At 40.7% G+C, this 25,187-nt stretch overlaps 3 protein-coding genes across 4 annotated transcripts; all 3 read left to right on the forward strand.

The window, feature by feature from the left end:
- The first annotated feature begins 11,125 nt into the window (after positions 1-11,125).
- On the forward strand, positions 11,126-12,028 carry LOC111693567 (coiled-coil domain-containing protein 80-like). The gene is made up of 3 exons (XM_023458410.1): positions 11,126-11,297; positions 11,367-11,888; positions 11,973-12,028. The coding sequence occupies exons 1-3, from the start codon at positions 11,144-11,146 to the stop codon at positions 11,984-11,986; spliced, it is 690 nt and encodes a 229-aa protein (XP_023314178.1). The 5' UTR covers positions 11,126-11,143; the 3' UTR covers positions 11,987-12,028.
- A 9,626-nt stretch (positions 12,029-21,654) lies between these two features.
- On the forward strand, positions 21,655-22,494 carry LOC111693566 (clumping factor B-like). Of its 2 annotated transcripts, XM_023458408.1 has the most exons (3): positions 21,655-21,836; positions 21,918-22,091; positions 22,236-22,494. In XM_023458408.1, exons 1-3 carry the CDS (start codon positions 21,683-21,685, stop codon positions 22,460-22,462), a joined length of 555 nt encoding a protein of 184 aa, XP_023314176.1. In that variant the 5' UTR covers positions 21,655-21,682; the 3' UTR covers positions 22,463-22,494. The 2 variants fall into 2 exon arrangements, with proteins under 2 accessions (XP_023314176.1, XP_023314175.1); XM_023458407.1 differs by having other exon boundaries at positions 21,918-22,494.
- Positions 22,495-23,181: 687 nt separating this feature from the next.
- On the forward strand, positions 23,182-25,050 carry LOC106651997 (circumsporozoite protein-like). Its single transcript, XM_023458451.1, has 3 exons — positions 23,182-23,323; positions 23,410-23,841; positions 24,917-25,050. Exons 1-3 carry the CDS (start codon positions 23,182-23,184, stop codon positions 25,048-25,050), a joined length of 708 nt encoding a protein of 235 aa, XP_023314219.1.
- Positions 25,051-25,187: the final 137 nt, after the last annotated feature.

Below are 25,187 nucleotides of genomic sequence, written 5' to 3' on the forward strand. Positions count from 1 at the left end.
ATAGTGTCTGTGTGTTTGTGTGTGTGCGCGAGACCTACTGCTGTTCCTGCTGCTGCTATATGTATGTATTGCGGATGGACGTACGGCGGACGGCTCCTCGGCTACCACCTCGCTGTATACCTCGGCGATTGAATGGAACAAGTTTTGTCTGTGCGTGCGCTGCTGCGCCGAGAGGTCGGTGCTGTATACGCGTCTCGAGTATATATAATATAATATAGGTACTATACCGCAGCGGTAGCAGAAATAGCGACCACATGCGCACACGCACACGTGTATTATGCAGCTTTGCCGTGGCTGCTGCTCCTTTTTGTTTCTGCGTCTCTCTCGCTGCTCCTTGATTCCGTTATTATGTTTCGCTCGAATATATATATATAACGCACACGGAGTAAAATTTAGACACTGGCTCTATACACGGGTAAGTCTCGAAGGAACAGGAGCTATTGCGAGATGTATGTGCGTTTTTGCGCGTCGAGCGACGCGCGGTATATAATAATATGCGCAAGCGCGTCGATTGGATTTTCTCGATGATTTATGGCTAATTGTTGACTGTATTAAAATCCACTCCATGTGTCTATATTGACATCTTCATTCATCATCGTCGCCTATTATGCGCATTGAAACGAGTTGCCATTTTTTTCTCTCATCGATCGCTTCGGCAATAAACGTTTTATTATTGAATTGAATATTATCGATAAGTTGTGAATTTTCATCGTTGCGTATTGCAGTGTGTTAGTATAGGCGATCGACGTTTTAGCATAAAATCGGTGAAAATATAATAACATTATATCAAGCGCGGAATTAAAAACGCACCTGATCGCTAGCCTCGCTACGCACGGGGCAATTATTATCGGACACATATCGATATCAGTATATGTACTTAAAACGTAGACGCGGAAGCTTGTGTGCACCTCTCGGATATCAAGTGTCACGCCGCGCGGCTATCTCTCTCTCTCTCCCTCTTGCACGCGCATTAAAGCCAAGAATTATACGCGCGCTTGGTATATACGCGAAAATTGTGATCGATTATCTGTAATTTCGCTAATAAAGCTTTAAATCCAGAGTTGCGTCTCGCGAAGCTCTCTCTCTCTCTCTCTCTCTCTCTTTTTCTTGCTCGTGTTTCCGCCAGGCCCCGAAGGGCTTGTATACACACATACGTACCTGCTGCTGCTGCTGCTGCTGGCCCCGGCCATTATTATCAGGATATCGTATCAAACGCACGCATATGTGTGCAGTGCCGGCGCACGTTATAATACGCACTTTTTTATATTGTTGCTAGCGCTCCGTTTGATATTGATTGATGAGTGATTTGGAATGTAATTTTGCTTCCCCGGGCGCAACTATATAAACTTGTGGCACATGCACGCACGATGTCGGGGCGCTTTTCTACATATATATATATATATACGCGATCTTTTAACCGCCGGATTTTTTTTTCGATTATAATAATATATTTTATATATATTATAAGTAAAAAATTTTGCAATTGCCTCGCGTGATCGCGAGGTTGTATACGTACGTATGGATTTTCGTTCTCACATGTGCCGCAGCCCCGTGTGGCTCGCGTGATACGCGCTATGCAAGGATTTTCGTTCGCACCATAAAAATGTTCAAGACGCGTCTATAGGGATCTCGATCGATGAAAATTTTTCTACGCCGTGTAGACGATCGATTCGCCTATGCGTTATTTCACGATTTTTAATCAACCCGCGCATGCACGGTAAGGATTCGAGAGCACAATTTACTGATCAATCAAGCTAATGATTTTCGAAACGTTGAGCTATTTCATACTTTATATACGCCAGTACATGTGTGTGTTTGTGTGTTTATAAATATCGTTATTTTTATTTCAACGAAACATCTCGTGGTGTTCATGCACACATAAGAGCATATATTTAATTTTTTATGGCTTTTGAAGAACAAGTGCTCTTTCTCTCTCTCTCTCTTCTGCATTGTAGATACAGTACCCGAGGTATTCTTCTTACCTCTCGAAAATACGTGTACGGTACGCGCGACGCGCAGAAATCGGCGAGTGCATATATGTGCGCACCGGCAGTAAAATCTCTGCCGCGCGAGCTATGCTGGGCCAGTATATATATGTACCTGCGCATAACGCAGAGTCTCTCTCGCGGTCAAAAGAATAGCTTTCCAATACAGGCATTCTAAATACGGATACAGGTATTACATATATCTATACGCGCGTGCGCGAATCAGTGTGTGTACAAGCTATTAAAGTCCTTGCGCCTCTCTCGCCGGCAATTAAGCATTCTTACATTATATATCTACGTATTGTGCACTGACGAGAGAGAGAGAAAGACGAGTCGTTATCCAGCAGCTGTGATTAAAATCGCTCAATATGAGCCTCGACTCGTGCTGTGTATTAGTGCGCGCACGCGTACGTATGTATATGTACACATTATCTTTATGCGCGCGTACATGCACCGCTGCTGCTTATGCAGCGCATCTTATATATCCTACGCTACATCGAGCGGCGAAAGAGACGTTATTGATGCCTTTCGCGGGTGGCGAGCGAGAGAGAAGGAAGATGAAACAAGAAAAAGAAAAAAAAAAATAGCCGAGTAATAACGTCGACTATAGAGACGAGAGATGCGACGATGACGCAACGCGACGCCGTGCAGTACCGTGCGTGTTGTTACGACGACGCAAACAACAACAACAACATCCAGCAACAACAGCAACTATGCACGCGATGAAGCTATGTATGCTTACAATATTAAAAAGACGACGTAGTCGTATATCTGCTGCGCGTATAGGTACGTCTTTCGTAAATTTTTCACGATTACGCGAGATTTTACAGTGCTCATCTCGATGCACAGACGCAGACATGTTTTAGCATATTACCGATCGCTCCCGATTTTTTTTTTATAGCCGCGCTGTATCCCGGGGAAAGGCGAAACGATTTTAATTATCGCACAAATGTCTAGACTACGATATGGATGTAGGAACCCGCGAGCGCGTAAGACACGCATATAATACGCGGGGATCGACTAATGGCGCGTAATGAGGCGGACTTTACGATCGGCAGAAAAAATTTAAAAAAAAAAAAGGCATATAGGTTAATATCCGCACTCCGCACTTGATTGTTGTCGATCAAGACATTACGAATTCAGCATCGGGACACGATATTATTATATATTATTGCACTTGCGTAGCGCCGCGCGCGGTAAATTATTTTTAAACCCGACTCAGCCGGTCGATTCTCTCTGACCTTGCCGATCGATTGTGAGATATAATAATAAATGTACCCGTGTACAAAAAGCGTAACACGTTCCTTCGGGGCAAAAAATTAGCTCTCGACTCCGTTCTTATTTGCGGCGTTATACAGCATTAATCGCGCTCGATTAATCCACCCACAAGATAATAATAACGTGGTAATTATATCAGCGCGCGCAAACGATCCGAGAGAACCGCAGCAGCTCCTATAGCGAGGGGAAATTAGAATCATCGCGATCGCGCGGATATCGTGCCGATTTTCCAGATCGATCGCCAATTTCTTTTTCTTTTTTTTTTTTTACTGGTAGCCACGCCGTTACATATATAATATTATGAATTTTCTTTACCCTGCGCTACTCGCACATAAGTGAAATTGTGCAAGTGTTGTATTATATATTATGTGTAAGTGTGTGTGTGTGTGTGTGTGTGTGTGTGTGTGTGGCAGCGGTTCGGGCCACGATATCGACCGCACGCACTGCACTGCACAATGTGTATACCTGCTTAAGCATTGATATACACGTGTATAATATATCCTTTAACCACATCCTCTCGTCGAGAGCTGCAGGCCGGGGCTCGCGCGCGAGTCAAGCGTAAGGAAAATAATTTACTCGATCGTTCGAGCTAGCTACGGCACGTATATAACTTTTCCTCTTGTGTGTGTGTGTCCACGTGCATTAAACGCCGCGCCGTTGTAAAAGAGAGGAGAAAAAAAAATCACCCACTTGAATTGCTATTACCCCATTTCCGTCTCCGATCGGCCGCCGCCGCCGCGTACATAGCCGCTCGCTGCAACCCCGATGCATGTGTATACACGCGCCGGTACAACACACTGCCATTATTTTTTTCACTAATTCTCTGACACATATAAATATACACACAATCACACACACACACGTAGATAGATACACACATAGGCACGCTTACATCGGACAAATATAATGTACTCGAGGCGCAATATAATTTCCCTCCGTATACGAAAGTGAAAGGTGCATGTGTAGAGGTACGTACGTATACAAGCATACGATACATACGTTTTGTGGGTCTGCCTTTATAAGATATGCCGCGGCAGCAGCAGCTCGCGCCGGTCTATCATAGCTCTAGGCAATCCGGTGTCAGTGGAACAAGGACTTTGAATAGTATATCGGCGCGTAAATATAGAAGCTCGAGCTCTCGAGGTACATGCGCGCTGCTATATGTGCCTCGATGCAACACAGAGAGAGAGAGAGAGAACCCGCGGGGCAAAAAAGTCCTTTGCTGAGGCTGTGCATGCACACACAAACACATACGAGCGAAGGATGACAAGAGAGCTCCGTTCGTAGCAGCAGCGTCTGAGAGAGAGAGAGATGATAGAGAAGGGAAGGGAGGATTTTTTTCTTACTCTTTCCACACGTTTTTATACACCCGATATACATGATATATAAATATAACACAGCCGCGTACCATACAGCTGAGGTCGTGATCGATGCGCAGCCGACAAGTGACGCTCCGAGCTTGCATCACGAAATATAATACGTCTCTGATCCTTCTCTCTCTCTCTCTCTCTCTGTGCATACATAATGATTTTTTAAATCATAATATCGTACAGTACGTCTCTTGCTATGTATATGTGTATTGAACGAGGATAAAATTATATAAACACCACGCAAAAGGCTCGATATATCGAGAGATGCTCCCGCCAAGAGTAATCCTGCGACAAAAACAACAACAACAACAACATCGAATCGCTGTGCGTTATATAGCACACGTACATTAAGCTTTTTATAGGTAATGTGTGTGCTGCGCGGGAGGACGATTACCCATTTTCGCGCCGAGTATAAAAGATGCCGGGAGGCTTTATGGTATACTCATATATATGTGTGTGTACCTTCGCGCTCGGATTCCGCACTTGGACTCTGTGTGCCGTTATTATTATATCGTATACGTACTTATAAACGTAGCAGCGATATGTACGGCGAATGTGTGTTATAATGCTGCATTTCTTAATGTCTCGACTCTAGCCGAGCCGCGTAGACGATGTAGACGCGCTCTCGGCTGTTGCCAGTGTAAAATTTATGCTTCGACCGTAATTGTGAAGAAACTATGATCTGCGAGACGAGCCTCTTTAAACACGTAGCTTACCAAGTTTTATATTATTTCTGTTGTTGTTGTTTTTTTTCTTCACCTCGACATCAAGGGGGGCGATAATAATAATTTTACGTCCTCTTTGGCGCGCGCGCGCCCGCGAGAAAAAAAATTAAAGCAGCCGAGGCGCGCAATAATAGCGATATCGCGCGCCGAGTTTTAATGCACGCGGTATTGTTACACTGCTTTCCGAGAATCTAAACTTGTAACGATAGTAGTTTTGGACGTGGTAAGCGATCGCCGAGTTATTGCGTGGAATCCGTGGATAATGGTTGTGGTGTATTTGATCTCGTTGTTGTTGCTGTTTGTTGTTGTTGTTGTAGGAGCGATGACGCGCGAGCGCGAGAGGTGTCAATTCTGTCGCAATTATATTATATACGTACTTCAGCGCTTACTGCAAATTACCATTTTCAAGATCGATATTGCTATTGAATCGTCGAGAAAAATGTAATTAACTAAGAAGTTGTGCATGAATCAATTTAAACGTGACGTTTACATCGACTATAATAGATAGCCATATAAGACAGCTTATATAGGGTGAAAGGGAAACGATCACCAGTTTCAAGGCCATGCCGTTCGATCTTCTTCATTGGTTTTATGTAAATCGATGATGATCTCCGCGGTTATGAAAAGAGGTGCATTTTCAATATCGTATATACACATAATATAATGTAGACTTTGATGAAAGATTCTCGCTCGAGTAATCGAATACGTCAAAGCTATTTTTCGTCCCTTCGATCGTTTTCCCCGTTCACGGGAGAATATCTAGCTCGAGACACACGATAGGACTAATATGATGCAGCAACGTATACAGCGACGTTGCTATTATACAAAGGCTAAAGGTCATTGTCCCGAATTCCTAGGCGCACGTTTTCTCTCTCTCTCTCTTTCTCTCTCGGCTTGCCATTGACCCTTTTTAGCTCTCGTCACGCACACTACACACGGCACTGCTGCGTATGGTGTACATTGTATAAAGCTCACATACACACACACGCACAAGAGCGGCGGAGCAACAGGTTGCCGTTGCTGCTGCTCACGTTGGGTAGGCGGACGCGCGGACACGCGCTCAGCCTTTGAAATTCATATATACTATATACTGCGATGGTTATATATAAGTCGCGCGCAGGACCCCTCGTCCTTTCTGCTGTTGTCGGAGAGCTCTTCCGAGAATTTTCGGCATTGAATGAATTATGGGTGATTTAGATCGTTTTATGTACGCGCGTGAATGCTTACGTGTGTGTGTGTGTGTATCTTTGCGTCGAAGAACGAAGCTCTTCATATAATACGAGCAGTCGATCCTGTAAAAGATATATGGGTGTTTTGCACTGGCAAAGTGGCGCTCACAAAGGATGTTCCGATTAAATGATTTAAATTAGGTCATTCGATTGTGTTTCTTTTTTCTTCTTCTCTTTTTTTGAGCCTTTGATGTTGCGGAGTGATCGATGAACACGTTACGAACGTTTTCAATAATACTCTTCGTACGATCTGCCAGGTTTTAGAAACTAATGGAAAAATAAATACCGATTTGTGAATAACTATATCAATGGTAGTAAAAATAGTATATTTTGCACCGAGGGAGTGAAAAACTGGAAAGTCTCAGAGCACGTGTAATTTATCGTCCGAGGCGAAGCCGAGATTCTGATTCCGTACTCAAATTTGAGCATTTTTATTGAAAATAAATTGTTTCAATTATGATTTAGATTTTGCTGCAATCACCAAAAAATGTATAAAAATTCAGTCATAATTAATGCCAATCTCTTCAGCTAGATGGTGAGTATCTTTTTGCTGTAAATCTGCTATTGTCAAAGTGAAAATAAATGTATAAGTACTTATTAGTGTAATTCTTATGTATGAAATTGAATTCTTCGTGCAAGATTCATGCAAGTTCAATCATAATTGAAATCAACTTCTGCCTCTAGATGGCGAGCAACTTCATCGGTAAATCTGCAAGTGGCAAAGTAATCATATTTGTATAAGTAATTAAGCCTTGTTAAATTTTTATAATTTTGGGTTGAGAATCATGATTAGGGGCGACAGGATACTTACAAGACACAATACATATGCGCCGATGTTTCGATCTATGCATTAATCGTTCTTGATATCACTGCTCTGAACCACGAATGCACGGGGTAGACTCGGGTTGAAAAAAAAAAAAACAAATTCACCGACTGGTACATCGTAGCTTACAGATCGCGCGTATTACTGCAAAGAACACCCCCTTTTTTTCGTACACATTAAATACTCTCCTGCGCGCGGCGCGTGTCGTGTATATGTATGTGTGTGCGTGTGTGTACAATACGAGTATAAGCGCGGTCTAACCTCGCATTAACCACGTAAAAAGAGAGAGAGAGAGACAGAGCAATTACACCTGTAGCTCGGCAGTGTATTACACTGAATGTGTGTCCGCGAGAAGGGCCTCCGACGCGATGTGTGTGTGCGAGTGTGTACATACGAAACGGAGCGGATCCCAATGCGCGCATGTTATTACGTTTTTTTTTTTTTATTTAAAATTTAAAAAAGAAAACATACAGAGCTAAGTATAGGTGCGTGCGCGTCGATAGATGCTACATAGACACGATGCACGCGAGCGCACGAGTGGGCGATACGTTCGCGTGTCCGACTCGTCCCGCGCGACGCGCCCGCATATCGTGCGCGTGCGTGTGCGACTACCCTTTTGTGCATAATATAATGATGGATTATAATTTACAGCTATGCGCAATTGTGTGCCTCGCGTATACGTTTATGGGCATTAAGGCGCGCGCGCACGAATCATCAACCTATATTTTGAATTCGCAGCCCAATATGTTGGCCTCTCGTTTTTTTCTTTTCAATGGATCACCAACCCCTTGCGCGACGATAGCCCGCAAAGAAATGTATAAAGAATATCCTAACGGTGACACACAGAGTTAACGGCTTTTTTCCCTTTCTTTTTCTTGCGGACATATGCACACCAATCGATACGGGTCGTAAGTTACAATATTGAAATCGATCTCGATGTTTAAAGCTGTATGGACAGGACGACGATAAAAAAAAAGCAGCTGAATGACTGTCCATATCAGCGCGAGATAAGGCTAGTTATTCGTGTCGCGCGCGCGCGCGCGCGAAAGGCAGAAAAAAATGTCGCCGCGCGACTCATTAAATGATAAAACGCAGAATGCAGCGTACGCGAACGCGCGTGTGTGCAGTGAAATTCTTCGTCCTCGCGCGAGTTTGTAAATTATCGAATAACGAATGTCTCTCTCTCTCTCTCTCTCTCTCTCTATCCCTGCGCGCACAGTCAGCGCAATTCGCGCAATAAATCATCTCGCGCGGCATAAATTCACCTCAACTTTTTTTTTTTTTTGGTCCATAATATCGAGCAAGCTGCTGCCCCAGCTATACATAGAACGTGCGTTATTACGTATCGGTTGCGGAGTCGAGAGAGGCAGACACAACAACATGCAAAGATGCAATCTAGTATGTATCGAGCGCTTACTCGCCGGTATTTATCTCGCCGAGCTCGAGCCAGAGCTCCGTTTACGTACACACACACACACACACACACAGAGGCTGCTATACGTATAGTATAGTTGGAGCGCAAAAGCGCGACGAAACGCGCGGTAAACGCACGAAAATTAACGTGCTATGCTGCACTCACCCGCGGTCGATTTTTTTTTTCAGCTCCCGTGCCTTCTGGCATCCGTTTGAGCTACTGCTACAGGTGTTTTGCGAAATTGAATTTAATTGAAGCTCGCGGAGAAGTAGTAAGCTATATCCTTCGATCATTATGCTTGTACCCGGGCTTTCTATATATACGATCCGCGCGCCGTATATTAACCGCGCCGAGTGGTACGCGAGCTTCGATACATCGCGTTGGTTTTTAAAAGCGTACAAACAAGCTGTTGATCGTTGCAACGCCGCTAGGTAAATAATAATTACGCGCTCGACGCGTGGCCTATGGGCTAGCATGATATCGTGCTCGATGACCCGCCCCCCTCGTGCACCCGCGATCGACGTCATATTTGCGGCTTGAATTACACGCGTTGTGTACTTTACTTTTTTTTCTTCGTAAACTATTGACTTTGCGTTACGGTAGCAATTGACGCTACGCTTTTATGGGTGACAAGTGAGCTTTATGCTTGGAGGCGATTGATTTTGTATTTTTCAGCCAAGTTCGTCACCGTGGCTCATCGGTGAGTTAAAATGATTTGCAATAGTTACTGTTAACGGTTGCTCGTGCAAAAAAGTGATGTACATCAGAGGCGAAATAATTTTACGATCTACAAATTATTACCTTGTGTAATCTATTCATCAATTTTCAAGGCTCGGCTGAAAAGTTTTTAGCGCAGCATCCACACGCTTACTTGAGTAAACACTCGTTCCATGTGAAATCTTTTCTTGTGATCCTTATGATTTTTCAAGTCAAGTATATTCAATTAAAAGCTTCCTTGCACGAAAAGTAATTAGAGTAACTAGTTAATAGGTCTATTAATAAAGTATCAGTCAAAAATACTTCAACTACATGAAAAGTTAATCAATCGCTTGTTTTATCTCGATGGAAAATCTCGATGGAAGTTCTTCGACTCATACGATATAGCCTCTCCCTCCCTCTTCTTCTTTTTTTTCTCTCCCTCTTCCTAGTAGGAGATGAGTTTTGAAAGGATTTAGTTTACGAGAGTCGACTTTTAATCGAGCTGCGGTTGACGCATACAGAATAAAGAATCAGCTTTTAATGCATCTACATTAGCCGTTGATTACGCATCTGATACGACTAGATTTTTCAAAAATTACGGCAATTAATATACGACCGATGCGCGAGGTTCAAGGCAAATTTATAATGTGCGTCAAAATATGTAATAGTTCACTCAAATGATATATTGAATAATTATGCTATTTTGAATCAAGATCGAATGTTGCGAGCTGTTATTTTTAACTCGATTTCATTAGCGACTCAATTAATTATTGTAGTTCAATGTCAGTAACAATAAAAAGTAAACGAATTTTCAAATCGAAAATAAACAATTCTCAATACAGGGCTAAGAATAAAAATTGTACATTTTTTTCATTGTATTATTGTTACTCGTATAGAAAAAAATTATTCATTTAAAACAACACTTTGGAAATACTGATAAAACACATTTACAGAATAGGGTAGTCACACCAATCAATGACCGGGTACCAGTGAATGACCATTTTGGAATAATCATATGAAAAACAATTAAAAATACATTTGTATGGACGTTATTCAATTCTTTAGTGAATGATGCATCTTGTTTTCTATGTTCGAACATAATTTAACAAAGAAAAACAATAATTATTGCTCATCCAAAAGTGGTCATTTACTGGTCGAAAGCGGTCAATCACTGGTATAAGTACCCTATAATCAAGCGCGATCAAAAAACTTATAGGCTCAATTTAAAGAAAATGTTTACAGATGTATCGTGGCTTCAAACGTACAGATATTCTTATTTGGAATTAAAAATTGTTCGTGATAGTCGTGATCCAAAACTTCGCTTTGGCCAACCAGGTAAAACTTTATATTTTTTTTTTTTTTGTACATGAATTCAATGCTATCACTAATGCAGTTGACTGCGTGAATAAAACATAAAGAAAAATCATTCATTTTTTGTTCCACTACACAAACTTACATTAATAAAAGTATTTACGTCAATAACATAAAATTGAAATGTGTTTATTTGAACACACAGATCACGACTAAAAATTTCTAGCATTGCTAATTCCAAGTATAAAATCACCTCCTCCATTTCGTCTTGAATATAGTTTTTTTCCCGATTCGAACGTTGAAACAAAAATGAAGCTATCTTTGTTTCTTCTCTCAATACTGTTGGTATATAATTGCTCGGCATATGCGATTGCTGATCCTGAGGCAGAAGCAGATCCTGATCCAGACGCAGCGCCAGAAGCAAATGCCGCGGCTGACGCTGTAGCGGATCCCGATGCCGAAGGTTAGTCTGAAAACAAAACATTGGCCTCCTTATTCATTTGTCAACAACTTGAATATTACATTTTTTCAGCATCAGCGTTAGCGAAAAAAAAGGGTAGTACTACACGCACGGTTTCAGGGGGGAAAAAGCCGGTCAAGCCTCAGTCCGGGAACGGCATTAAGAAACCAAATCCTAATTCAGGCCCCGTTAAGCGTCCTCCTCCGACACGACACAGCCCACCTCGGCCGCATACTAAGCCGCCTACAAGGCCCACCCGTAAACCGACTACTACTCGCAAGCCACCTACAAGGCCCACCCGTAAATCTACTACTACTCGCGAGCCACCCACAAGGCCCACCCGTAAATCTACTACTACTCGCAAGCCGTCCACAAGCACCACCAGTAAACCTACCTCTAACTTCGGCGAACAATTTGTTGAAAGCTTACAACATGTGGCTAGTATAGCTAGCGATGTTAAAGATATTTATCAAACCGCTCATACATCTAGTGCAACATCTCAACAAAAGCCTGACGAAGATGAAGATGAAGACGAAGAAGACGATGACCAAGACGAAGACGAGGAAAAAAAAGAGAAAAATGAAGATTATTCGGGTAATTATTAATTATTAATAAAAAAATCGTATTCGTGCTTTTATCCATCTACTCTAATACTAACTCTGAAATCTTTATTTTCAGACTATCCCCAATAACTCAATGGTCTGTAAATCTTCAATATTCAAACTTCATTCAAATAAAATTCAAGTTCTATGAAAATTTGTTTTATTTGTATTCATGTTGTCGTTCTTCATTCAATTCCGATAAAATCCTAGTCCAACCTGCATCTGGCTAATGGTGCATTTTACTTTTAAGTAAAGTTCCAATGTTAACGTTGACTTATGACCTAATTCAACGAGATATATCACGCAATTATAATTCATATCTGCAAAAAAAAAGGAGGAGCGATCCCGAATGAAGTTGTTACGAGCCATATTTTAGCCTACGGCACTTGCGTGTGCCAATAAAAAAAAAAGCTCGAAATCGGATTGTACCGCAATGATGTTACAAAGAGAGCATCGTGTTAAATAAGCGTCAGAGCAAGGACAGCAGACGAGCTTTTACTACGTTGGCATCGCGATTGACAAAACGAATATTTTAACTCTTATTTGAATATAATCGTGGATGGTTTGCATCGTAAGTCAGAATTTTTGCATCAAAAACTGCAAATATTTAAAACAGCACTCGAATGGAAGCTTAAATACTTTGAAAACTTCATTCTAAACTTTGCTCTGGAATCTCCGAGCATAATATGCAGATGTACTCGTTTTTGAAGAAACGTAAAAAAAAAATTACGATCGATACACGTTAAATTGGATAATGTACCCGAAATAATAATTCGGGTGTTTTCCGCGGGCATCGCATGGGCGGTAGCTGCCGAGAGTAACGCGGGTATACGCATACTATGCATACCGAGCCGCGGCGAAAGCAAACGCGAGGTACGTACGTCGTGCGGCTCGATCGATCGACTACAACTTTGCCGCGGCAAAGTCGCGCTCGAAGGCAAACGAGGGCGTATCGCACGTACCACATTATATACATGAGCAGCGCTCGCAACATTCATCGATTATGATAACTATATTATAATTAACTTATTTTCAATTTTTACTTTTTTTGGGGGAAATATCTGCCAGAAATGTGTGTGTGTGTGTGCCAGATTATACGCAAAAATTGGTTCAATTACAACGGTATGTTGTTAACAATTATAGAAACACCCATCGAAGCTGTACCTGTACACGTCCTATACATATTCCAGAAGCGCAACAACGGCGGCGGCAGCAGCAGCGAGCAAATTACTTATAAATCGAAAAGCAGCGATACCGTTGCGCGGCGCATCTTTTAAATTCCTCCGCGCTTGCATTTATTTATACTTGCCTCGATTCCTCTCTTTCACTCTACAGCGCGGATTATGCTAAACACACACACACACACATAAGTGTGTCCGCGTGACGCAACCTATCGCGACGCGAGATTATTTAATTAGTGAATTCCGTACGCACACACACACACGCGTGCATCATTTATATGTATTATACGTGCTTGCGGTGCATCTGTATTATACGCAACACAAGCGCGTCGATGCGGGTGCTATATAATATAGGCTCGTCGAATCTGTTTACTTTATGTATTGGCCTTTTTACAAGTCGTTGTCGCGCGCTGAGCTTTTTTTTTTCCTCGTACTCGTGCGCCACTCGAGCGAGCTGATAAGCGGGGCACCTGTGGCTCGACTACTATATACGGCTCGATGCGATTGGCGCAATAGATAAGTGCGCGGCGCACACGAGTGCGATTGCGCAGTGCGAAAGACGACGCACCGAGGACTGCCTGCACACAGTGTCACGTGCTGCGCTGCGAGTGATGTTGCGTGCATTCGCATGCGGCGTAAACGAGATGATCGTATATCAAGCGCGCGAAGATGCGTCGATCGATTTTTCGTTATAAACGTGTAAACAATTTTCGCGCGAGATGATCGCGGAGAGAGATGCGACGAAAAAAAAATATTTGCCCGATTTACACATCGTCGCCGGCAAGAGAAATCTCATTCGACTTAAACGGTACATTTCGTGTGTGCGATGCATTTCTCTCGTAAAAATTAATCGAATGAAGCCGTACCACTACCACCACCACCACCACCAACCCCACCCCCACTACCACCGATGCAGCAACCACTGCTGCATATAAACATTTACATTTTCATTAAAATTTTTAGTCCGTATACGAAAAATTTGCAATGCTAATTCGCGCGCGCCTCGACAGTCGTGCCGCCGCTGCCGCTTCACCGCGCGGGCCATTAAATGATTTATGCGGTGTCCGCGTCCGAATTTTTAACGATATGTATACACGGCGCGCGGGCTGCACGATTTTCAATGCATATTAAAATTCAGGTGTGAATTTCCTCCTTCGTTTTCGCTTGCCTTTTTTCTCCTCTTTGAGGACTTTATGCATTCATTGATATTTATCACGTGTGTAATTTTTGATTTCGATCGCGACTATTTTTTCGCACTCGCGAGCTCATTAAATATATGTAGCTAACGATACATCGACAATCAACGAACGATAAGAGAAACGTATCTGTAATCGAGGGGAACGATTTTTCCAACCGATACATCATAACCCATCCATTTAATAATTTTTTTTTGTTCTCTCTCAACGTCTGCACACGCGGCATACGCCGTAGTACTGCCACTCGATTAAAGAGTCACGCTTTTATACTTATGTACGAGGCCAGAAATCAATCATAAAGCGGTGCACACATATACAAGCAGCGCAACGATTTACATATCGAAAAAATCAATCGCGCGCAATATTCGACTTTACTTATACATATATATGTTTCGCGCGCGGGGATGATGGCACGCACTCTCGGCTGCAACGAGAGAGAAGTTGAGTCATCAATTAAATGCACTTTGTCAGATGGCTATGTATCTTACGAAGCAGCCACGCGCTTATGTGTGTGTTTGCACGTGCTTTCACTTGAACCCTGAACTTTCGAACCTATACATAGACACATATGAACGTGCAGGACACTGCACGCAGGCACGCGCTGCTGCCTCGCGATACGTCGAGAGCTGTAAAAGATAAAATCAAGTTCGGAGCGAGAGGTTAATGTAATTTCTTTTGCGTAATGTAATGATCGCGTAGTAAGCTATATAGAGTCTCGTCGCGTTCGTCGCTCGTCGTTACGTTAATGGCACTTTAACTTATGATGCCGCGCTATAAATGCAATTAAACATTCCTGAAATAATAATCGTTATTAATTATTATAATATGTCTTTCTTTCGAATCTTTTATATTATGCACGTACGATGCTCGCGATATACCCTCTTCGCACCGAACGAAAGGGATATACTTACCACGATTTAACTTTTATTCTTCAATAATTAGGATTCGTATAAATATTATATTTTCGTTTCATATAGACAATAAATCACGAATTTATGCGATTTCGCGAAGCGATAGTTAAAATACGTGCCGCGCGCATACAGCTAAATAATTGGTTATTCTCTCCTGCGAGCAGCTGTTTTGTGCTTGCACAAATCGCCCACCCATTTATATTTCATACGAATATACCGTGATTAAATATTTTTCCGTGCAAAACGATCGTTACTTTATCATTCTGCGCATATAATATACCTTATCTGTATAAGAAATCGTTAATTTTACGCTCCTGTTACGAATTGCAACTTCGATATTCCGCAGTCGTACAGAAATCCTGACCGTACTTTAACGATTCGTATATTTGCATGTGAACAAACGAAGGAGGAAAAAATTCGATTCTGGAATTTTAGCAAAGTTTATCGTCGGTTTCTTTAAAAAAAGTACGTACATCGATCGCATCTTTTTTATATTTTCAAATAGTTTTTTTGTTGATTTTATAATTAGTGTTATTTCCTTAAAAAATTTCAATTTGTATTGATTTTTTGAACGTACCGAAAAAAGATGCTACAAAATTAAAGCTCCGACCATCGACTTTAAGTACACGACGCTTACTGTATATAGCCGTGACACCATGTGGGGTAAATTAGCCGCGTAAAAACCTCAACAAGTACCGATGTATAAATAATCATTCGCGCGCGGCGCGGCTGGTTAGCTTTAAATTCGTCCGCGTCGTAATAATACATTTAAGCGGTACATAATCTTGACACTCTTTGCGGCTCTCTCTATCTCTCTCTCTCTCTGCCTTGAACGACGTGCACTTGTTGTTTGTTGCACCCGATTTTCAGCTGCGCGCGCGCGCGGCAAAGCGCGAAAATTGCATATCGAGAGCTCGCACGCACATGCAGTATACAGTCCCTTTAATTCTTTTTTGCGAGCTATACACGCGGTGAAAGTGTATACGTTTGCCGGCCAGGGATGCTGCAGCAACCGAGAGCAGCGACGTTTTTAACGGTGCTCTTTTTTATTGTTATTTCTCGGCCAGGCCCTCCCGAAGTAGGATTTATGCCGATCGATTTTCAAAATTGTATATCACGCGCATCTTATATACGCGTTATCAATTTGAAGAGCCTGGCCATATACGCGGCGGCGAATTTGCGAGCTCGGCGCGCGAAAATATTATTGCCCGCGCGTCGTAATAAAAGCCTCCCATTTTTCGATAGCCATATTCCGATTTCGGAACTCGTTCTCCTTTTTTTTTTTTTTATTTCAAAAAATCTCGTTTGTCGCGCGCGCGCACGCAGCCTTTATAAAAATTATACGGCGTTTCGAGAGGCCCCACTTATTTTTCCTTGGCTTTTTTTTTTGATAAATTGAAACTCTAGTATGCATATGAGCTTTCTGGGAACACGATAACAAGCGATATTATAGAAACTACAATTTCAGCTACTTAGAAGTGTGATATTATACAGTACTGCGTGCGCTTAATGGAATAGCAAATGTAAACTATTAATTTGCTGACTGCATATGAAATTTTCAAGGATCCACAAGGCCTATATCAAAAGTGTCAATACGATGTAATTAGTACATACTAAATTCGGCTCGACAAGATTTACATACGCGCGTAACACGTTGAAAACTTATACATTGCATAATATATAAATGTATGGTCAAACAAGTTTATTTAAATAAAATAAAATCTCACGGCATAACGTTGAATTTATTCGTTAATTTATACAAAACGCTAACGATAAAATTTTTTTTATATCAATTAAGACTCGGCAATCACGAGCATCATTTCGGAGCGGCATTAAAGGGTCCCCAGCACGAACTCGCGCCCGAGGTTTTCTCAAACACTTTTATCTCGGCGCGTTATGACACAATTTCAGACAACTTTATAATAATTATTTTTTTTTCGTAGTTTCTTTTTGCATGCATACGCTCCCCGAAAAAATGTCATATTCTCACGCAATAAAAAGCACGCACCGCGAGAGCTGCGACTCCCGCTCGCTCCCGGGGCTTGATTACGCGCTCGAGCTGCGTACACACATATAACCCGGCGAGGAGCACGATCTCCGCGCGCGAAATAAAATGCAGCACGTTTTCTCGGAAACAGCACTTTCGTCGCTCAAAGTATTGTGTGTGTGTGTGTGCATAATCGTGCATGCGACCTCCAGTTACGTGCGCGAGCGAGTGTGTGTGTGCGTACGATAATGGCTAACGCGGTCGGCAATTGTTTAATTCACCCACGGGTACGGATTTTCGTTTGTCTGCCTTTAATTCGCAAAGATGTTGGCTGACTTGTTTACTCGAGCGAAATTGATGAGTAAATTATATTATGCATTTTTTTAAACGAAAACGTGCAAGTTTTGTTGATGCTTCTATCAAAGCGAAGTTATCGTGCTTCAAGTTTGCGGAGTTACGTGTACCTTGTTCGAGCGCTCGTTACTCACGACTTCATTGATTAAAACACGAACGTTCAACTTTTAAAAACTCACAGAAGTCAAGTCTGAGCTCCAACGTGCTGACCTTAATTTTCATGCCTGAAAGTGAAATTATTTACGAAAACTTCACTTTGAGATAATAATTAGGCTTTGATTAAATTTTAAATTTTGTGCAGTTAATCGTGAATGATTGACGATGACCTTTGAAAACTTCTTACATATAACCTTACCTAGATTCGATAACTAGCTATTTCGAAGGATATATTTTCTCAACCAATGCCTATGAAATTCATTATCTTTTCAATGTCATTTCATTTCATTGCAAAAATTATTCGCAAATTTTAAGTACTTTTAATCGATATTTGTACCTTGTTGACTTTTTTAATAATAGTTAATTTTAAAATAACTGTGAACTTGAAAAATTCATATAATCAAATACTTTTTTCGTGACCATAATAGTTTATAAGTTTCCGCTAGATGGCGTATAGCCAAATTTTAAGAAAACAAAAGAGAGATAGCAAAGTTTTAGCATTAAGGTCCTACGTAGTTGAAGACTATTAAGTTTAACTCCTAATCTTTCATCAATTAAACACTCTCGACGAATTTTCACTTTTCATGGCGTGCATATAATATGCATATTATTTATCGAACGCGCGCAAGTATAGCTAAGCTTATAAACGTGGCGCGCGCGACACCGCAGTACAGAGGTGAAAATATTACGTACGCACACACGCGGCTGAGGGACGCGCGTCGTCGTCGTCGTGTCCCTCTTTCACTCTTGAAAATTCGCATCTAAGATCAAGAGACGGCCGCCGCCGCCGACGCGTGATTATTGCGCGGGCAGGTGCACTCAGGCCCGCACGAAACGATCATCAGGCTCCTCGACCCACGCTCGTAACGTTTACGCATTTATACACGTATATCGAATATAATTACGCGTACACATATACGCGCGCACGATCTTTCTCTCGTCGGCCGAGAAATGCGGTTGTTTTCGCAAGATGAGGACTTTTTTTTCATCGACGCTGGTGACGGCGACGACGACGACGACGACTACGACGAGGCTTGTTAACATTTTCATCGAACATCGTACGCGCGCGCGCGCACACGTAAGCGTGCTTGATTATTACTTATGTATGTGTTAGTATAATGTGCGCAACGAGTCGAGTGGCACCGCCGAGTAGTAATTCTCGCAACGAGTTTTGTATTATGATTGTATAAACACAGGCGACGAGAGATAGCCTCTTGACGAATATCTTGGGTACTTGAATTATGGTAGCCGAGGTATTATATACGAGTGTTTACTTGGCCGCTCGAGAGAGAGATTTATTACAATTTTTATTCGATCGTTCTCGCAGTGACAAGTATTTGAAATATCGTTAAAAGACCCGAAGATGATTGAATAATAGATATTAACCATTAAATAACACGGAGATGAAGATGATGCTCGTTTGAGGAAGCAACTTGAGGTGGTTCGTGTATAGAAAGTGATACGTTTACGAACAATGGCACATATCGTAATAAGGTCACTCGGGCTGACGTCTGTTTGTCGTTCTTCTTTTTTGGGCGTTGAAAATGACTCGCGGGAACTCGAGGTAAGACGTTGGGATTCGGAAACGCACGAGCGCGATAGGATCACCGTCGTCCGACACGATTCCTCGGGTTGAATTCGGCGGCGGCCCACGCTCCCATCCGAAAGATCGCGGCACACGCAACAGGGCGTTTCTCTCTTTCTCTGCAGTCTCTCTGTCTCTCTCTCTCTCTCTATATATATATAATAAATTCGGCGGAATCGTAATTTCGCTCGCACCCGCTCAGAAGCGTTTATTATTATACGCTATATAAAGTGTACTTCGAAAAGTGCAGCGCCGAAAAAATGACACAGAATGCCGCGAAATCACGCGTGAGCGCACGCAGCTTGCGGCGGCGGCAGCGGTGCAAAAGGGCCTCTGTGCAGCGGTGCGGTGGCGGTGCGTTTGGCGAATTATTTTTACGGCTCATTAACAACTTAATTGTAGGAGCCTCCGTTGTTGTACGTAGGCATGCGCATGAGCGGGTACACATGTATTTCATTTGCGCTCGGCTTTAATTGCGGCGGTGGCTGACGAGCGATTATTATATAGGCGGCTCGCGACACAATCCTGCGCGTATGTAACGATTGCCGATCGGTGAAACGTTTGAACTTTCTGCGGGTGTATTTACGGGGGCAGCAATTGGCTTTTTTTCGCCACTTTCGGAACAGGTGGCACAATTACGAGTGAGCTGTGCACGATTTTGTATCGCGGAGCAAAAAGCCACGGCTGGCTTATTTTGATACAAAAACATTTTCACCATAATTTTTTTACCATTCTTTGAAGATCATTACTTTTCAAAATTCAATGACATCTTACGACTGTAAAGAAAAACGGCTCGCGTGGATTTCTCAAATCCCAGTAAAATTCATTTCTCTTTCTTTAAATCTCTGGGAATCAGCAAAACAGCTCGTTTTCACTCGTTGGAGTAAGACAAAAACCAAACGTCACAATTCAAATTCTACTTTAGGACTCATAACTATGCACAAAGTTGCATTGGCCCTTTGCTGGTGTCAACTTGATCGGATAAAGGTTCCAACATTATGACTGCACTTTTGCGTAGCAGTACACCATTTGCTAAATACTTTCTTCAACGCTTACTTCTTTTAGCCTTGACGAAAGCGCCTGGAACGTTGCCGGAAACTCGGACGCAACGAAGCATCCCGGGAATCCCCAACGCGTGCAAAAGCCATTGTAACTACTTATCGCGAGTAACGTAGCTTACATCAGTCGCATAAAGATTTGTTTATACAGGCAAGTATAAAAACATCGTCTCAAGCCCATTTTGAGTATAGTTCCCTTCGTGATTCAAACGTCAAAGCCAAGATGAAACTGTCTTTGTTTCTACTTTTAATATTGGTAGTGTATAGTTGCATGGCGTATGCAGATCCAGACGCATCTGCTGAAGCAGATCCTATTGCACGAGGTAAGTCTGACGATGAGTAAAATATGATATCGTTTTTACATTTGTCAAAATGTTGAAAATACCTTTTTTAAGGTGGAGGTTCTTCGGGTGGGCATTCTTCAGGAGGACATGCCTCCGGTGGGCATTCTTCAGGCGGCCATTCTTCTGGAGGACATCATTCTGGTGGGCATCATACTTTGGGCGGACATCATTCTTCCCACGTGCATCATTCTAGTGGGCATCATACTTCGGGCGGTCATCATTATTACCACGTGCATCATACTTTATACAACAGACGAGAATCATAATTTAAATGAGAATGAACCATGAAAATGGGTTTTGTAAAAAAATTATGCAAATATACGTTATTTAGTGGGTAAAAAATCAGGTTGCGATTTGACTTCAATGTTAAACTACTTATTTTTAAATCATTGAATTCTTAATGGCCAATCGAATCTTTATAAACCAAAGTATTTTTCAATTAGACCCTAAATTTAATGCAAATCTCTCTTATTGTTATTCTTATTGACGTTGTAAATTAGGTCAATTCAAATAAAATCTTTTGCCACCTGTATTTTTCACATAGTGTACTTTACTTTTCAATAAAGTTGTAATGGTGAATTTGACTTTGACCTAGTTACTTAAAACTTTATTTTTACTTTTGAAAATTCGATGATATATCAAGATTGCAATAAAAAATCTCGATTCCTCCAATCCTCGTTAAATTTTCTCTTCCTCTTAATAGTCGTATATTCACATCAAAATCTCATTTTTATTCGTTTAAAATAGAAAAGAATCATATGTTACACTACTGTACTTTCTCGAGGCTGATTAGTTGATAGCTTTCTTTGTCAATTCTACGTTCATTTCACGCTTGCAAAAGCTGTCGATACTACTTATCGCAAACTACGTAGCTTACGTCAATTGCGCAAAAGTATTTTTATTGGAACAGAAATCACGACCGAACATTTCTAACATCAGTAACTTCAAGTATGAAAGCATCGAATTGAGCTTGTCGTAAATATAGTTTTTTCACGATTGAACGTCAAAGCAAAAATGAAGCTCTCTTTGTTTCTTCTTTTAATATTGGTGGTTTATAATTGTTCGGCATATGCAATCGCCAATCCTGAAGCAGAACCAAATCCTGATCCAGACGCAGGACCAAAAGCAACTGCTGAAGCAGATGCCATCGCTAACCCTAATGCAGGAGGTAAGTCTGACGATGAGTAAAGTATCATCCTTTTTCAACTTTCAAAAAATTGACATATACCTTTTTATATATTTACCCCAGCGAAGAGATCAGGAAACAGGCGTCGCTCTTCAGGTCGTAAACCTCCATCCAGTCGTCATCCGTCAACTGGGCACCATTCTTCAGATGGGCATCATTCCTCGACTAGCCATCATACACCAGGTGGACATGATTCTAGTGGCGAACATCATCCCTCAGCAGAGCATCATACTCCAGGTGGGCATCATTCAACAAGCGAACATCAATCCGGACATAACAATCACCACTCTACCGATGACCACGACTCAAAATCATCCAGTTGGAGCGATAAATTCCTTCATGGCTTAGATTCATTATCGGATATAACTGGTAATGTTGCAGAAATAGCCCCGGAACTGTCTAGTATAGTTAAAGATATTACCGAAACTATCAACGGTACACCCAAAGAACAATCTAATGAAGACGATGTAAATTATAATGAAGATGAAGCTGAAGATGAAGATGAAGATGAAGATGAAGAAGGTATTGCAAATAGATTCGGTAGTCCCCCACGGGACGATGTATTGCATCATGGCCTCGGACATATGGCAGAACTAAGTGGTAAATGATGAAAACGACTCCGATGACGATGAGATAGAGGATAAAGGTGATTATTAATCAACTTTGAAAAAACCGTATTCGTGTTTGTATTTATCTACTATATTACTAATTGAGAAATCTTAATTTTCAGAATATTAAACACTCGATTGTTTATTAAATTTTTAACATTCAAACTAATCTTCCAATAAAACTGAATTCAAAGAAAGTTTCCATTTGTTTGTGTTCTTTTTTATCGTTAGCTAATTCCAATAAAATCCATTCTAACTACATCTAACAAATAGTGCATTTTATCATTCGATAAAGTTGTAAAAGTAACATAGACTTTGACCTAATGCCACAAGTACTTTACACCATTCAAGAGGTTGGAAAACAATTTAATTTATTATTGCCTTTGAAAATTTGATGATGGTGAATTGATCTAATTTTCGTAGATTCACAAAAATAACTAATTATTCGTTCGACGTAGAAAAATGCAAAAATTTAAAATCGGCTTTGAAGCGATCGTTAAAAGCTTTTACATTGAGTCACCTTGATTTCTCGCATGTAAAGGTAGGTGGTATTAAAATTATCGTAAACTATATAGCTTACGTGATTCGCAAAAAAATATTTTTATTTGAACGTAAATCACGACTAAAAATGTGTATTATGACACATTTTTAGTATAAAAATATCGCCTAAAATCCATCTTAAATACAGTTTTTTTCACGATTCGAACGGCGAAGCAAAAATGAAGCTGTCTTTGTTTTTTCTTTTAATATTGGTGGTATATAATTGTTCAGCATATCCAGTTGCCGATCCTGAAGCTGATCCAGATGCAGAACCAGACGCAACTGCTGAAACTGATGCTACAGTGGATCCTAATGCAGAACGTAAGTTTGACGATGAATAAATGATGCCACTTTTATTAATTTTTTAAAAAGTCACAACATACTTTTTTTAATTAAAAAAAAAACAGCTTTGAAAATCCCACGCCCAGAACCATTCAAGCCCACAATCAGAAAACCAAGTAAACCCAAGCCTACTACTGACCCACTCAGGACGCGAACAACTACACTTTCTTCCTCAAAGGAAAAATCTACCTCGAGACCTGTCTGGACCGACGAACTCATTCCAAATGCCAAGGAAATTATAAATTCATTAGATTTAAATGATTTGAAAGGAATATCTAATAAAAACGATGCAAGTGGAAATGAAGATCAATATAAAGAATCTACCTCGAGACCTATCTGGACCGACGAACTCATTCCAAATTCAGAAAATTTTTCAAAAGCAAAGCCGTCTAATGTAATTAGCGATTTCAAGGAAAATATAAATTCATTGGATTTAAGTGATTTAAAAGAAATATCTAATAAAAACGATGCAAGTAGAAATGAAGATGAATACGGAGGTCGAGATGAATATGTAGATGAAAATGGAGATGCAAATGAAGATAAAAATGAAGATGAAGATGAATATGAAGATGAATATGAAGATGAATATGAAGATGAATATGAAGATGAATATGAAGAAGAATATGAAGATGAAAATGAAACTGAAAATAAAGATGAAAATTTGAATTAAAATCTAAATGAATATGAAGAATATTGATGTGATTGGCCATAATCATTGCAACACAAACATTCATACATTTTTATTTAAATCTGCTCTATCTTGAATTGAATGAAATCTATGTTTTCAAATTATCAACTTATCAATGGCAAATGAAATTTTTAATATTTGACATTAATTTCTAATAAAAGTTCAATGAAAATCTTATTTAACTATGTTATTTTTGTCGTTATTCATTTCAATAAAATCCTTTCCACTCGCATCTCTCACATGGTTTACTTTTCAATAAAGCTGTAACGTTGTGAATAAATAAAAATCAAACGATTTCCACAAGGGTAACCCTCCAGAAAAATATTCAAACACAAATGGGGTTGAATTTAATCTGTCACTTTTTCTTGTTATTAATAAAAATACACTCTTTCGACGTTTCGTCAGCAATTTTCCGCTGACCTTTTCAAGAAAATTATAATGTATTAAGTATCCACTACGGGCAACAATAAGTCAACGTTGTCTTTTATCTCATGTACGTCACCATTCAATAACATAACTTCGAAGATTATATCAAAATCCGATGGTACCTTAACGATTTTTCAAATATTACTTAACATTTCTATTGCTCTCAATCATCGTGAATATAAAAAAAATCTCGTATTTACTCTTTCGAAAAAGACAAAAAATTTGAACGTACAATGCTCTTCCATACATATTTGTGAACTAGATTAAACTTCCAAAAAATACCTGTTTATGTGTACATGTGTCTTCACTTCTATACGTTTTCTTTTAACCCATGGGGTGATGTTTGACCCTTCCTCGAGCGGACTCATGAGATCTGTAAATTTTTTTAACGCCTCCGTTTGTTCTTTGCTATTAGACCAGGCGCTTGTAATTTGATAAGCGCGATGTAATTTGCATAGCCGACGATTTATTAGGTATCAAACAGCTCGAGCCCAAGGATCTCGTTATCGATGTCGTTCCGAAGAAAGGGGCTACGTACAGATCCTTGAGGTACGCCCACCGTGACGTCTTTGGGCCAACAAAAAAAGAATAAGCATATTTTTAGGATCAAGCTCGTTTCTAATGAATAGTCAGTTTTTTTAAACTGCGTAAATGCTTCACTCGTAAAAACTGTAGGTGCTGCTTATCGCAAGCCACATCGCTTACGTCTATTGCATAATAATGTTTTTT

Source organism: Trichogramma pretiosum, unplaced genomic scaffold (assembly GCF_000599845.2).
Source record: "Trichogramma pretiosum strain Unisexual culture from Peru unplaced genomic scaffold, Tpre_2.0 scaffold13, whole genome shotgun sequence".
NCBI lineage: Eukaryota > Metazoa > Arthropoda > Insecta > Hymenoptera > Trichogrammatidae > Trichogramma > Trichogramma pretiosum.

Excerpts from the sequence above, each read along its gene's own strand:
- LOC111693567 (XM_023458410.1), top strand. The coding sequence starts at position 11,144 with ATGAAGCTATCTTTGTTTCTTCTCTCAATACTGTTGGTATATAATTGC. Across the intron at positions 11,298-11,366 it reads AGCGGATCCCGATGCCGAAG|CATCAGCGTTAGCGAAAAAA; the intron begins GTTAGTCTGAAA and ends ACATTTTTTCAG.
- LOC111693566 (XM_023458407.1), top strand. The coding sequence starts at position 21,683 with ATGAAGCTCTCTTTGTTTCTTCTTTTAATATTGGTGGTTTATAATTGT. Across the intron at positions 21,837-21,917 it reads CGCTAACCCTAATGCAGGAG|CGAAGAGATCAGGAAACAGG; the intron begins GTAAGTCTGACG and ends TATTTACCCCAG.
- LOC106651997 (XM_023458451.1), top strand. The coding sequence starts at position 23,182 with ATGAAGCTGTCTTTGTTTTTTCTTTTAATATTGGTGGTATATAATTGT. Across the intron at positions 23,324-23,409 it reads AGTGGATCCTAATGCAGAAC|CTTTGAAAATCCCACGCCCA; the intron begins GTAAGTTTGACG and ends AAAAAAAAACAG. Across the intron at positions 23,842-24,916 it reads AAATGAAGATGAATACGGAG|CCGACGATTTATTAGGTATC; the intron begins GTCGAGATGAAT and ends TAATTTGCATAG.